At 41.9% G+C, this 15,944-nt stretch overlaps 1 protein-coding gene and 1 long non-coding RNA gene across 2 annotated transcripts in view; one reads left to right on the top strand and one right to left on the bottom strand.

Moving 5' to 3' along the window:
* Window positions 1–15,944, top strand: part of E2F7 (E2F transcription factor 7) — a 35,878-nt gene that overhangs the window by 14,296 nt on the left and 5,638 nt on the right. The window contains exons 5-10 of the mRNA XM_045779976.2: window positions 1,734–2,024; window positions 3,389–3,547; window positions 5,018–5,152; window positions 11,813–11,998; window positions 12,477–12,549; window positions 15,135–15,636. Of these exons, the coding sequence (XP_045635932.2) occupies window positions 1,734–2,024; window positions 3,389–3,547; window positions 5,018–5,152; window positions 11,813–11,998; window positions 12,477–12,549; window positions 15,135–15,636 (1,346 nt within the window). The remainder of the gene's footprint in view (window positions 1–1,733; window positions 2,025–3,388; window positions 3,548–5,017; window positions 5,153–11,812; window positions 11,999–12,476; window positions 12,550–15,134; window positions 15,637–15,944) is intronic.
* Window positions 4,659–12,219, bottom strand: LOC123780824 (uncharacterized). Its single transcript, XR_006776525.2, has 4 exons — window positions 12,110–12,219; window positions 7,689–7,826; window positions 6,602–6,933; window positions 4,659–4,948 (listed from the first exon to the last, which is right to left on the bottom strand). It is a non-coding gene; the product is annotated as an uncharacterized LOC123780824 (long non-coding RNA).

The following is a 15,944-nucleotide window of genomic DNA, read 5'->3' on the forward strand; positions in this document are numbered from 1 at the left end:
CAGCTAGATGGAGATTTAACAGTTTGTATCTAATACAAAATAACAAAACAGCCCAGCATATGGCTGGCCCCAGGGTGTCTCAGTTGCATTCACATGACATTTCTAATGGGAAGGTTTATAGAATGTTACACTCTAAACAAGATGTGTTAATATATGAAAACAGACCGGAATAAAAAGCCAGGCAGATCTGGACAAGAGGCTGCTGACTGCCCCTGCCAGCACCTTCCAGCAGGCATCTGGCACTGAAGCCTGAGCTTCTGAGGGTGAAGAACCTTTCAGGGTCAGGAGCCGAAATGTACTGATTGTGAAATGCGTCTTCATGCAAATGAAAGAAATTTACTTCACCTCCAAAGTTTTCATCGTCATTTGGTCAGTTTTTTCTATTAAATCTTGGAAGGGCCAGAAGCTACGTTCACTGAGTCTGCTCTGATTATATAACAGCTCCTGACAAATGAGCAGAAAGAGGGCATCTTTGTAGCTGGACCAGTTTTCTGGGAGCTGCCTGGAGGCTTTTGTTATGGGGTCTTAGATGAGAGCAAAGGAGCCAGTGGGTTCCAAAAGCCTAAGGGCCTGTTGCACAACAGGATGAGTCAGAGGAAAGTTTTAAAATCTGTTTCTACTGTGACCTCTCATGCTAGCAGGGATTTGGGGTATTTCCAATGCTGTGTTCAGGAAATATTTACAAAATAATATACAAACAGTAGATAAAATTGACACCTATTGTAGACCCTTTACGTTTATGGCTACGTTTAATCCTCATCACCTTATGAGATAAATACTAAGGCACAGAAAGATGAAGTAACTTCCAAGGATCACAGAACTAGTAAGGGATAGATTGGGTTGATTCAAATCCAGGCAGTCTGACCTCAAAGCCCCCATGCTCAACTGCCGTACATATTTTTGATAAATGTGGTAGACAGCTCATAATCCTAGCTATTTTGAGAGTGTTGGGAAAGTGGGTGGACAATTGATGAACTTCATGGTCAGCCTGTATTGGACATGAAGAGTCTCTGTGCTTTACCGCTGGGCTGTTTGGCCCAAAGGCCTGTGAATGGGAACAGAGGGACAATTATCGGTGGCCAAGGAGCAAAAGGAAACCTGTATGTTGTTCAGCAGTGGCTGTAGCTTCCTCCAGCAACTTGAGAAGGGTGCCCACGCTCTTGACTCCTGAGTTTCCAGTGCAAAATAGGAAAGAAAATATTTGCCATCTGTTTTCCTAACCGGGCCATTAAGAGAGTTAACAAGATAATTATTTCACATCATTCAAACTCCAGGAAAGGAGAGAATTGTCCAAATGAGGTATCATGCATTATACACAGTTTATTTTATAGTCTGCATAATTAGGAACACAAGTCCAGATCAACCAGTGTTCATCAGGCGTCCGTTAGACACACTAGAACACATGGTGCTCAGTCCCACCTGTTCTAACAGGCTGAAGTGTTGGTGTGGCTCACCTCACAGGTCCAAAGAAAAGACATACTACTGTTTATGGCATAGAGATGGAACTATCATCCGTGTCTGGGGGGATGTTTTATCCTAGCTTTTGTTAAGGGTTGGATCCCAATAACAAGAAAGAAAAATAATTTCTAGGTTGAATTTTTAGAGTCTCTGCACTTGCTGGCCATTATACTGGGCATCATGTAAAGGAGTTTACAGACACGGTCCAGGCCCTCAAGGAATTTTTACACAAAAATGTTTGCCTACATGACGGTCAACTTCTATTTTTCAAACAGGCGTTGAAAGGAGACGTATCTATGACATTGTAAATGTGCTGGAATCGCTGCATCTGGTCAGCCGGGTGGCCAAGAATCAGTATGGCTGGCATGGACGGCACAGCCTGCCAAAAACCCTGAGGAGCCTCCAGAGACTGGGAGAGGAGCAGAAGTATGAAGAGCAGATGGCACATCTCCAACAGAAAGAGCTAGATCTGATGGATTATAAACTTGGAGAACGTAAAAAAGAGAGCTATCCAGATTCTCAAGATCAGCAGTTACTGGATTTCTCAGAACCCGACTATCCCTCCTGTGAGTGCACTGTAACTACACGAGTAATGGCAGAGAGGGAGTGGTGGTCTTTTCTGTAGAAATCACCGCTAAGGTGGGAAGTGCCAGATTGACAGCCCTGGAGGGAGATGCTCTCCTAGTCGATCTACCAAAGAAAGGGAGACAGATGGCTCCCTGACTGGGCTTCCCCCTCAACTTCACTTCAAGCCTGACTAGTGGCAGTTCACTTGGTATTTGGTATGTTTGGACCATAGATCGCGAACAGTGCTCCTGTGTCAGACTGACAGCCCTGTGCTGACATGTAATTGTGAGCCTTTAAGGAAATTCTACTCTGAAGTTATCGTTTCAGAGAGTTTAATTTTTTAAATTATATTTAGAGTAGATTACTTAGAAAAGAACCCCGTTGGGAGAACATGTTGGTAAGAAAGATCGATAACCCCTCCTGTCATTTGCTGTAGCATGTATCTGCATTGTTCCTCCCCACCCAGCTCTTATGTATCCTCTTCCAGTTTTAACCATTGATCTCCATCATTCTCACCCTATTCACCATTGCTAGGATGGTAAAGTACAAGGATCACTCGCAAATACAATAGGAATGGAAACGCGGTCCTGGTTTTCATTAGATTTACTGCCTCGTGCCTTTTAGCGCCACCCCACGAGCCAGTTCTTATCCTGATAACCAGAGGAGACAGCCATCTGTCGGGGATGGTTGGCCTGCCGTCTACAACAGCACACATCTGATCATTGTCTCCTCTTCAGTTCTAGCTTATTTCTTCACTTCCTTCTGAAAAGCAATGAAAGAGGCGAACGCCTGCTTTGTTTCAGATATTCTAGGTATTGTGGGCACAGAGAAATAAAAACAAGAGTTCTTGCCCTTGGGGGAAGAGTTGCTGTTCTGAAAACAATCCCTGAAGTCCACCCTCTCCTTTTTTCCTTCTACACTGATCTTTTCAAAAAGTTGTTTCAGGAAAACTACCTCATGGACTGTATTCTATGAAGTAGGAGTCTAAAGCACTACGAGTGGTTTCAAACATGCATTTCAGAGTTTATGCCTGCTGGAGAGTAGTTGCACAGCCATAAGAAAATCCGTCTCACTTCTTGGGGCGCCTGGCTGGCTCAGTCGGTAGAGCATGCAGCTCTCGATCTCAGGGTCATGAGTTGGAGCCCCACATTGGACATAGAGATTACTTAAAAAAGAAAGAAAAAGAAATCCATCTCATTTCTTTATGAGCCATCTTTTTGTGATATGTGTCCAGTAGGCGTCTGCCTGTAACCAGAGCGACCTTTGCATCTGCTGTCGAGTTAGTAGTTCTGGCAAACTCTAAGTACCGTCTTTCATGTGGTAAATTATATGTTTTGATGCTTTCGTTTCATTCCCTTTGTAGCATCTGCAAACAGTAGAAAAGACAAGTCTCTGAGAATTATGAGCCAGAAGTTTGTCATGCTGTTCCTTGTCTCCAAAACCAAGATTGTTACTCTTGATGTGGCGGCCAAAATACTGATAGAAGAAAGCCAGGATACCCCGGACCACAGTAAATTTAAAAGTAAGCATCTTCACCTAAACCCACTTACCAGTACAAAAAGGGTGGGATTTCATGTGTTGATATTTTCTGTCTCTGAGATTGAAAAAAAAAAATTTTTTTTTAAGAAGTGCAATCGTTTCTCACACTCATAAAGGTTCTTGGTGCTGTGAGAGGTAAGTTAGTAAATACTAGAATTCCCAGTAAAGTTCTGTCAGATGCGTTTTCCTCAGCAGTCAGAGGGGATGGTGGAAGCAGAACGCCATCCCACAAACCCAGGTCAGGGAGGGTGTAAGATACTTTGCATTTCTCTTTAGTATCGCTGCATCCAAGACGGAATGTCTGAGTTTTCTTTCCCCTTTTTTCCTCACCCCCTGCCTACTCTTCTGATGGGTGGAGATGAAAGTTGTCTGCAGGTAAGAGCCAGAGGAATGACCAGGGTAGGGTAGGGGCGGTGGGACAGGGCTGCTGGGCAAGCAGAGAGTTTCTGAGTTGCACACCCGGGGCATCTTCTTTTTCTGTCAAGCCTGGGTGCAGCCAAATACCCTTGGCTGCTGGTAGCGCTTTCAAGCCGTGAGAAGCCACGAGCTCAGCTTTCTCTGCTTTGTCTGTTTCCACTGGAATTAGAGTGACTCTGTGGGAGAAATGACTAGATAAAATGCAGCTCTATCAAGATTGGGAAGAAGATTGCATCTGGGGTGAATGTGTGATGTTTCTGGACCATAATCACAACTCCTTTGCTTGATCTTAGCCCCAAGGTCAAGTGGGTTTCCTACCTATAAATCGATGTCTTGAATAGAAATTACTTTATGGGTATTGCCCTGCCTGTCGAATGCCTTACCACCCCTTCTGAATTTCCCCTCTAGTACCTGCATTTTCAAATGTCTCTCCTCAAACCTCATAAGACTCAGGGAATGTCCATCCCACCCTTCCCCACTAGGCGGCCAGATGCCAGGATTCAGGTGAGGAGCCGCCTGTCGTCAGCACAGCTGACCCTCATGACCTTGAGCCCCAAGCCCTCTTGTGTGCCCAGGAGTGCAGCCGCACAGGAAGCTCTGGGGGGGTCCCTGTCATTTTCACAGGCCAGCTGCCTGCTCGAGCTGGTGCCACCACCTCCTGGTGGGAGAAACTCAGCGCAGCTTTTGACATGCCACATAGCAGAATTACATTCACTGAGCCTTTAATTATAGCCCCTGTCCCTCCCTTGGTGTTTTTGCCATCTCAGCGCTCCCTGCTTGTCAGCAGGTGCCTCTTACATGGGGTGTGAAGTTGTGGAAGAGGAAAGACACACTGACCTTCCCTTAGAATGTGTCTTCGGACACATCAGATACATAAATCCCAGGTGATCGCATGACGGAGCCGTCGGCCTCTGCTGCACCCCACTGCTTTCTGCTGGAGGTTTATGTGGTGGCCGAGAAAAGTGACCTGTCACATCAATGACAATGTAATGGTATCACAAACGGCGTGACCATAATTGTGTTTTATATCTTTAAGCAAAGGTACGACGCCTGTATGACATAGCCAATGTTCTGACCAGCTTGGCTCTAATAAAGAAAGTGCACGTAACAGAAGAGCGAGGCCGTAAACCAGCCTTCAAATGGATCGGGCCTGTGGACTTCAGTTCCAGCGGTAAGTCGCATGGTTTTGCTAGGCGTCTATTTTATTTACAATCCCCAATTCCTGTTCTAACTCATGCCTCTTCTACACAGTGGGATTGATGTTCATTTCCCGTAACCCCTGTCATATTCAAAATTAGACCTGTGGTATCCCTCGGAACAACGAACATTCGTCTGTAAGTGGTGTGTGCAACGGCTCACATATCACCAGAAGGGAAATCCTGAGCCTATAACGTGGGAGTTTCTGTAACTATTAAATTATAGCCCATTAGCTTTTTTCATTTTATTCCGAAGTTCCTGGAAGTTTGGGCTTGAGGATTAAAATAACCCTTCTTATGAACTCTGGTGTTTCTGCATCAGCAGAATAAAGCATTATTTTTCTTTGAAATTCCAGGTAATATAAAAATTATATCAATTACTATCACAAAATGAATATATGGTAAAGATGGCTTCTAAATATGGTATGGATGTAATGAACACCTTTTTGATAATTTATTTAACAGGTTACAAATGTCATAATTTCCTAAACTAGAGCAAAAAGGGTATTATCTTCTACTTATTTGACAGGTAATATCTGAGCAATTGGGGACTGGATCCTACTGTACCAGCTACTTTACATATAGTTATGCTGCCTGGGAAAAAAAGCCATTAAAGTTATTTTTAAATTACCCTTCCAATTCTGGTATTAGCAGTATAAATTCCTGCCACTTAACCCAGGCTTATAAAAGATATAGCTCTCTACCTCACTTAGAATACATTATTCACTTAGGATCTAGATGAAACTACTTAAAATCAAGTATAACTAATTCAACCCAGCAAGTACTTACTCCATGTGGACCGTGCACAGTTACTATACTAAATGCCATGAGAGGTTTAAAGATGTGTATGACACCGTCCCGCCTGCATGAATTCTACACCTTTGCCATTTTCCGCTCCTCTGCCTCTGGCTTCTAGTCTTTTCACCTGTGAAGCCCTCTTCTTTTCGACATGCAAATATTCTACTCAGCTTTCAAGATCTGGCTCAAATGTCACCTCCTCTGTGAAGTTTTCCCTGGTCACCCAGAGCAAAGACTGTCTCTTTGGAGCTATTGCAACTTAATATTGTCCTGTTGTACTTTTGAGGTTGACATGTCATGCCATCATTGCCCCAGCTCTATGCATTTGAAGCCAGACTCGGTCTTTATTTTTTTTAATTTTTAACAACTATATGAAGATATAATTCGCATAAGATATATGATATAATTCACATAATTCATCAGTTTAAATTTAGTAAAGAGTTGTGCAACCATCACTGCAATTATTGGAAAACAAAGTCACCATCCCTAAAAGAAACCTTGTACACATTATCACTGACTTCCCACTTCTTCCCAACCTCTCCCTTGAAGCTCCAGGAAAAAAATTAATATACTTCTATCTCTATAGATTTGCCTATTTTAGAGATTCCCTATAAATGAAATCTTACCACGTATGGCCATTTGTGACCAACTTCTTTCACTGAGCACGTTGTTAAGGTCCTTCAACCTTAGAGCACGTTATCAGTACCTCCTTGCTTTCCCTTGGCTAATACCATGCAGTCGTATGGAGATGCCACGTCTTATTCATTCATTCAGCAGTTGATGGACATTTGGATTTTTTCCACTTTTTGCCATTATGAATAATGCTGCTTTGAACATTGTTGTAGAAGTTTTGATATGGACATCTGTTTCCATTTCTCATGGGCATATCTAGGCGTGGAGTTGATGGCTCATATGGTAGCGCTGTGTTTAACATTTTAAGGAATGGTCCAACTGTTTCCTGAAGAGGTAGATTCCTAATGAGTTAAAAGCAGACTCAGTCTTTATTCACCCACGACTACCGGATAGTACCCAGATCAGTGCCTTGACACACTTTCGTTGATGAATGAGTTTCTATTGAAGGTATAATTAGCGTATATTTGAAAATTAGAGAACAATTAAGCAGTACACATGGTTGTTCTGGCTCTTTGCGAACTCAGAGTGGATATGGGTTACATTCTGACAAAGAACACTTAGGTTCTAAAGGGAAGGAGAGCTTTTTAGTTCAAGGAACAGATACCTAAAAACAAATCTGGTGTGTGTTTGGAGAAGAATCGTCCTGATTTAAGTGGAGGGCATGAGATAGGGAATGAGACATAAAATGTGATCGGTTAGGACGACATTTTGGAAGGCTTCAAAATAAACCCAGAAATTTGTCCTAAATGTAACAGGCAGAAGTGACAAGGGATCTTTAGATAGATTAAAAGAGAAGAGGGACTCAAAGGTGGTAGTGTCATTGAAGAAACTAAGGTAGCCAGGGAACTGAGCTGGTGTTGAGGAGTCAGGAGTTAAGGGATTTGTATAACCATGAGGACAACAGTGGAAGAGCTCTGCTCTGATAAGGGGAAGAGACTTGGGACCAGGTCAGGAACCTCAGTGTGAACTCACTTTCTCCACCCAACAGAAACCTCATCTTCTTTCTGTGTATCTAGTTTCATTACTGACAATACTATTGTCATCCTCAACCCAGCCATCCTATCTGGAACTTCAAGTTACCTTTGATTTCCTTAACTCACTCTCCTTCACTCCTTGAGTAGCGAGCGATTCCTCACAGGTAAACTTAATTAATGTCTCTTTTCCTCTTCTCCTTCCCACCATCATGGCCTTTTCATCCTTTCACAGCTTTTTTGAGGTCTTATGACATAGAATAAATGGCACATCGTTAAAATTACAATCTAGCAAGTTTTGCATTGTGTGCACCTGTAAAATTATCACCACAGTCGAGATAATGAACCCGTCACCCTCCAGAGTCTCCTGTCCCTTTGTAATTCCTCCCTCCTTGTCCCCCCACCCATCCCCAGGGCAACCACTGATCTGCTTTCTTTCTAGATTTGTACATATTTTCTAAAAAATTTTATAAGGGAATTATATACAGATAATGCCCATTATTCAAAGTGCATATTTGCAAATTTACATACTAAAGTTTTTTGGTAATTCCAGAATCAATACTCAGAGAATTTTCTCAGTCATTCACAGACATGCAAAATGGCAAAAAATTTTGGTTAACAGCACACCCATCTTCCCCGCTGAGGTCGAACAGGGCAACACTATGCCCTCTTATTTCTCATACTTGTTTCTATATGGCTCTCCTACTCTAAATGAGTGTCCTTTTCATGGTCTTTTTAGTGCCATGTTTTCACATTTTTTGTGCTTTGTGTTGGGGATTTTGCTGTTAAAATGGTTCCCAAACGTTGTGCTGAAGTGCTAATGATTCCTAGTGAAAGAAGGGTGTGATGTGCCTCACAGAGGAAATACGTATGTTAGAGGAGCTCCACTCAGGCATGCGTTCTAGTGCTGTTGGCTAAGAGTTCAATGCTAATAGATCAACTATATGTATTAAATAAGGCATCTTTAAAAAGAAACACATATAAAACAGGGTTATGTGTTGATCAGTTGACAAAAATGTGACCATAGGCTGGCAGGAACCTAACCCTATATTCCTTTAAGAGCAATGGTTCGGTATTTGCTAATTCAGTGTTCATGGCAACTTCATAGAACATAACTGCCATGAGTAACAAGAATTGACGGCAGTTTGTATAATCATTTTATCTAACATCTTTCACTTGGCGTATTTTCAGATGAATAATACTGTAGAATGTATCAATAGTTTATTCCTTTATATTGCTGAGTATCCCATTGTATGGATATATCATTCTTTATTCATTTACTTGTCAGTAGACATGTGGATTGTTTCCAGTTTTTGGCTGTTAGATATAAAGCTAAATGAATATTCACGTACATGCCTGTCTATGGTAGAATTCACCAGTGAAGCCATGTGGGCAAGCAGTTTTCTACGTGAGAGGGTTTTTAACAACAGATTCAATTTCTTTAGCTATAGGGCTATTGAAGTTATCTTTAGTAGATCCTTTCTCCTACTTTGTGTTCAGTTTGCTCTTTTTCTAGTTTCTTAAGGTAGAAATGGAGGTCATTCAAGATCATTCCTTTTTCTAGTAGGAATTTAGTGCTATAAATTTTGCTGTAAGTACTGCTTTATCTCTAGCCAACAAATTTTGATATGTGTGTTTTGTCCTTCAATTCAAAGTATTTTATGATTTCCCTTTTTTTTCTTTGATTCACAAGTTATTTAGATGTGTGCTTATTTCCAAATCTTCTGGGATTTTCCAGATCTTTTTCTTATGGATTTCTAACTTCATTCCATGTGGGCAGAGAATATACTTTATATAATTTGAATCCTTTCAAATTCATTGAGGTTTGTTTTATGGTACAGATATGGTCTATCCATATGTACTTAAAAGAATGTATCTTCTGTTTTGTTAGGTGGAACGTTCTATAAATGATAACTAAGTCAAGTTGGTTGATTGTGTTGTCTAATTCTTCTATATCCTCACTTTGTTTATTCTATCAATTACTGATAGAGGAATGTTGAAATGTCTGATTTAATTGCAAATTTGTCTATTCTTCCAGCTCTATCAAGTTTTGCTTTGTATATTTGAACTTGTCATTAGGTGCATAAACATTTAAAATTGATCACTATGTCTTCTCTTGGTGAATTGACTCTTTTATCAACTTTGGCAAATTATCAGCCCTTATTTTTTCCAATATTTTTTTCTGTCCCCTCTACTGTTCTTTGGAGACTCCAGTGATGCTTACATTTGGCTGCTTGAAATTGTCCCACAGTTCACTGATGTTTTGTTTCTTTCATTCTCTTTTCTGTATTTCATTTTGGATGGTTTCTATTGCTACATCTTCAAGTTCACTATTTTTCTTTTCTGCAGTGTCTAATCTCCCATTAATCCCCTGTGTTTTCTTCTCCAGCATTTTACCACTGGAAGTTTGATTTGACTTGAGTCTTTATATTTTCAATGTCCCTACTTAATATGCTTAGTCTTTCCTCTGGTTTCCTGAATTCACGGAATATAATTATAATACCTATTTTAATGTGCCTGTCCACTAATTCTATCATTTGTGTCACTTTTAAATCCATTTCAGTTGATTTATGTCCTCACTGTGGGTTATATCTCCCTGCTTCTTTGTGTACCTGATAATCTTTAATTGTATGCCAGACACTGAGATTTACATACTGTTGGGTGCTAGATATTTCAGTATTTCTAAAAACATTCTTCAGTTTTGTTCTGCAGTGCAGTGAAGTTACCTGGAAACAGTGAACCTTTCAGGTCTTGTTTTTAAGCTTTGGTAGACAGGATCATCAGCAGTTAGTCTTTAGTGCATTATCCCCATTATTGAGGCAATAATACCCTTTTTAGTATTCTAACTGGTAATCCATGAATTAGGAGATTTTTCCATGCTGGCACTGTTCCCAGCCCTGGATAAGCTGCAGACACTATTCCTTCTGCTCCTTTAAGTGGTTCCTTTCCTGACCTTGGGTAGTCTCCTCAAATGCATGAGTACTCCACTAGATACTTAAGGGCGGGACCTTCTGCAGATCTCCAGCATTCTTTTTGTATGACTCTCCTCTCTGGAGTTTTGCCCTGCAAATTCTAGCTGCCCTGGCTCCAACCTCAACTTGGGAAGACTTCCAGTCTCTGTCCAGGTTCCCTTCCCCATACTCCAAGCTGGAAATACTCTCCAGGTAGTAAGTGAGGGCAATCATAGGTCTCACCTCATTTGAATCCTGTCTTTAAGGGTCACTGCCCTTTGTTTCCTGTGGTCCAGTGTCTTGAGAGCCATTGTTTTATATGTTTTGTCTGATACTGTGTTTAAGGAAGGAGTGTAAATTTGTTCCCTGTTACAGTGTTGACCCATTTTCTTTTTGATTTTGTAATTTTTGATTTTCTAAAAAGACCATGTTTGGGGTTTTTGTTATGGGAAAAAACTGTAAAGGTGATTTTTAAAAAATTTTTGTGTGTTTCAGAAAATGTAAGTCTAGCTGAGCCTTTCCATTTTTAAGTTAGTCTTATAATTAAAATGTGCATGCTTTGAACTTAGAAAAATCACACAGATGAACAGGGTAGGGATGACTGAGCAACAGGGACTATTTCTCTGTGGAAAAATAGGCCTGGTTCTATCTAGAAAATTCTGTCCTGATTTTACACAGGCCCCTTTAAACATAAAATGGGCCTCCAAGGTGCTTCTGTTCTCACTGTTCTGCAGCATTTCAACCATGAGGCTTTTGCTGACCTTATTCCCTTGGTCACTTAGTAACTGAGCCTGCTACTGCATCAGAAAGACATAATAAAGTGTAATAGAAAGTAGAGATTCTTATACTCATTGCCGTAGAGCTGCGGCCCTAAGAGGTCGATCTCAATTAATGTTAAAATCTCTAAATATGTGTGTTGGGCTGAGCATGGTTGGGTTTTCGTTTGATATTTCTGCCCAAAGAAAGCATCTGAAATGTCAGGTCCATTCTAATTTGGGTTGGACAACATCTTGCTCTACTTTTGTTGCAGTTTAGATAATTTTAGAAAATATATGGATTCGGTTTCACTTTATAGTCTTTTGCTAACTCTTAAAAAAATTAGTACATCAAAAGAAATTGGGGTTTGAGACAAGGCTCCTAAAATTCCTTTGATTGTCATAGCTTTTAATTTATAGGGTAGCTCCATTACAATTACAGGCTCTCAAAGCTATAGCTTTAAAAGGCTAAAATTATCCTGAATTATAGCTATATAACAACACTACCAATTCTCTCATTTATTTAGATGAAGAACTAGTGGATGTTTCTGCATCTGTCTTACCAGAATTGAAAAGAGAAACATATGGCCAGATTCAAGTCTGTGCAAAACAGAGGCTGGCTCGACATAGTTCTTTCAGCACAGTTCAGGCTTCTGAGAGGATCCAGAGGAAAGTGAACTCAGAACCCAGCAGCCCTTATAAAGAAGAACAAGGTATCTGCCTTTCCATATTCTGTGGAATCCGTCAGTTGTCCTATAACAGTCACCCTACCCAGGCATTTTTAAATAAGCTGACTCTAGGTACTGCCTGTTTTTTCCACTTACCTGAAGTGAAATGATGGTTGGGGGTAAAATAGTTGCCAGCTTCACAGGGAAGGAACATGGCCCCATGCGTGAAATTCATCCTAGTCCACCAGTGGAGATCGGCTGGTTTGCCGAGGTTGGTCTGTTTGATGCATGTCAGACATTCATCAGATTTACAAAGCAACACTTGTTTTCTTTCTAATTATTGATGAGACCTGAATTCCCCATTAACAGCTAGCTTCTGGAAATTTCTCTCTTTGAATCAAAACCAGAATGGATTTGAGATAATCTTATAATCCCTGAGCAGTGAATAATGAATCTAGCTGTATACAGTTGGTGTGCCTAAGTCTCTTGCCATATTTTGTTAGAGTTTTATTTTCCTTTTCAGGATCAGGTGGCTACTCCTTAGAAATTGGAAGCCTGGCGGCTGTTTACCGACAGAAAATAGAAGACAGTTCACAGTAAGTAGTCTTCAAAAAACTTGGAGTGTATTCTTTTTTTTTTTTTTTTTTTTTAAGATTTTATTTATTTGAGAGAGAGCGAGAGAGAGGCAAAGAGAGCACAAGCAAGGGGAAGGGAAGAGGGAGAGGGAGAAGCAGACTCCCCACTGAGCAGGGACCCTGACACGGGGCTCGATCTCAGGACCCTGAGATCATGTCCTGAGCTGAAGGCAGATGCTGAACCACTGAGACACCCAGGCGCCCTGAGTGTATTCTTTTATATTTTCTGGTGTTAACTTTGACTCCATTGAAATGCCACCCATCGAAAGGTAAATTTTAGCAGTCTTGCTCCTAAGTCAGCCATTTGTTTATTAAGAATTTTCTAAGTTTCCCCTTTGTGCCCAACATTGTGCTGGATGTAGCATCAGGGACACAAAAATATGAAAAATTTATCTCCTAAGCTAATGAAAGCTTACAGGGGAAAACACAAAAACAAATACATTGAAAAAAGATAATTCACTACTAACGTGGCGCTGAGAACTGATGATTGTAGTTCCTGGAATCACTTATCATCACTGTATCTAACTTTGTTTATGAACCACCAGGTCCTGTTCTGAAAGTTTATGTATATTATCTAATCACAACCATAGTCATTTGAGTTTGGTACTCTTATCTTCATTTTATAGAAAGGACAGAAACCCGAAGAGGTTAAATAACTTGCCCAAGGTCACAGTGCTAAGAAGTGACAGAGCCAGGATTCAAACCAGGCTATCGGACTCAAATTTTGGGTCTGATTTTAAAGGAAATCACATATTATGGGAAGAAGCAGAGGAAATGCTAATGTGGGAACAAGAGAGGTTTTGTTTTGTTTCGTTTAAGATTTTATTTATTCATTTGAGACAGATACAGAGAAAGAACATGAGCTGGGGGGAGAGGCAGAAGGAGAAGCAGACTCCCCTTTGAGCGGGGAACCCAACGTGGGGCTCGATCTCAGGGCCTGGAGATCATGACCCAAGCCGAAGGCAGATGCTTAACCATCTGAGCCACCCAGGCATCCCACAAGAGAGGTTTTTAATGACAGATTTGGGAAGAAACAGATTGCGAGGCAGGATCAGGGAGTACGGGGACCATATACTGATTAGTTTAGCTATAACGATTTGTACAAATAGGATAGTAAGAGGAAACCTCATTCGTAAGAAGAACTCGGGGTATTGGAGGTGAATAGGTCAAATTGGCAAAAAAAAAAAAAAAAAAGCTTTGAAATCCAGATAGAAGAGTTTGGGTTTATGAGACAGACAATAAAGACCTACAGCAGACTTACTGGAGAAGAACACTCTGGCTGCTTGAAGCAGGTGGGCTGGCGCTTCTGCAGCCATTCTGGTCTGTCGTGGTGCGGGTCTGAGCCATGTCAGCTGCGGGTGGAAAGGAATGGAAATCAGTGTAAGACGGTGAGTCGGCAAGACTCACCAAGATAGAAAGAGACTTCACAAAGGACACCTGGGTCTCAGATGATGGTGCTACTATTGGTGGAGATGGGCAGGTTGAAGGTGAATGACTGGAGGTAGGATGGTGGGGGATATACTCAGTGTGGGCATTTTGAGCTTCACAAAGCTGAGTGGTAGTGACTTCTCATTCAGAGGGGCTGTGGGGGGAGAGCTTTACTCATCTCTGCAGCCCAGCGCCCTCCATTTGATTCCCGGCAGCACGTGGACAATGAGACGGGGAAAAATAGGTCTGATTCCATCAGAAAGGTTCAAAGAAATCCCTGTCCTCTGTTTACTAGTTCTTAAAGGAGTCTTAAATGGGTTTTCCTCATCTGTTTCCAAAAATACACTAAAAACATAAATGTTTTTTAATATTTAGAAATCTTTCCAAATAAAAGGCCCAGACATTGTTTATAATCTCATATATTAAGTGGGGCTTAATTTTGAATGTGTTGTGCCTAACAATTTGAATACTGAGCAGAATAGGACAAGAATGACAGAAAATAATTTAGGAGATAACTTTATTTCCTCACTCACTGCCCACTCCATTTATCTCACAGTGGATTGGAGACAAACCAGAGGTGTCCTTTAAATGAAACTCTGGTCCGGTCTCAGCTATCTACCTAGACGTCATCCGGTGCCTGAGTGTGAGACCCAGTTTCCTCACGTTCAAGTGGGGTGGCTGACCTTCTGCAGGTTGATTAGTCTCTGAGCCTCACTTTTCCTCCCTTGTCAACTGGCTGGGGGTAACTATCATAATTATGTAAAATTAGTCTGATATTATGTTAGTCATAGGGCATCTGTGGGCCAGCTATGGGGTAGCAGTCACTTTGTGGCTGGCTGATAACCACTAGATGTAGAGGAGACAGGGGAGAGCCAGTCTGAGCTCTAACCTGAGATTCCCCCAAGGGCTCACCCACCCCATCCCTAACCATCCATCCAGGTTATATGGTTATTGCCTCTGGAGTTAGCTCATAGGGCTCAGGGGGCACAGTTTAGTATCAGCTTGAGCAGCAGTATCTCATTTCTGCTTTGATACATCTGTCTTTAGGAAAGCAGAGAATCAGGAGCTGGTGGAAGGTGGTAACTTGATGGGACCCATGATGTTCCCTTTTATTGCAGGAGGAAAGCCTTTGCCAGTAAGAGAGTGATGGCTCCGTCTAGCAGCCTGGACCCTGCTGCTCCTTTCCCTGGCCTGTCTGTTGACTCCGAATATTGTGCTAACCCTTTAGCTCACCAAGTATTTTCTGCGGCCCAAACGGACCTGCAGGCCTTCTCCACACAGAACAGTCTGACTGGACAAGTGAGTGTCTCACCAGCTTCTGCAGCCTCGGACGTGGAGAGCCTGAAACCGGCCCTGCTGGCCGGCCAGCCCGTGGTGTACGTGCCCTCCACCTCACTGTTCATGCTGTATGGGAGCCTGCAGGAGGGACCGACCCCGGGCTCAGGCTCGGGGTCCGAGAGGGACAGCAGAAGCGCGGAAGCCGCAGCAGCAGAGCCGCCCTCCGCACCCTCAGTTCAGAAGCGCCTCGGGGAGGAGCGCAAGCGTCAGGAGGAGGAGCCAGCCACGAAAAGACAGAGCAGGGACTACGAAGACAGCCCTCTAGCTCTTGTCATGCCCAAGGTAAGGGAGTTCGGGTGGGCGCGCTTGGTGACGGCCGTTAACCCAGAGTTCCTTCCAATAAAGACGCACAGATGCTAACAAGCTATTGAGTCTGGAATGTGAGGTATTTCATGTATCACTTGTATAATTAAGCCCGGGACTGGCTCTGCCATAAAATCTTGCCATAAAGTAATAACCATAAGAAAAGTGACTTTTATAAAACTCCTACTTTGCACAAAATGCTAAAAGGTGTTAAAAAAAAAAAAAAAAAAGACCCATAACCCCACCACATAGAGTCAGTCACCGTGAATACGTTTGCGTATTTTCTC

This window comes from Ursus americanus, chromosome 17 (genome assembly GCF_024610735.1).
Source record: "Ursus americanus isolate L20-20 chromosome 17, mUrsAme1.1.p, whole genome shotgun sequence".
NCBI classification, from domain to species: Eukaryota; Metazoa; Chordata; class Mammalia; order Carnivora; family Ursidae; genus Ursus; species Ursus americanus.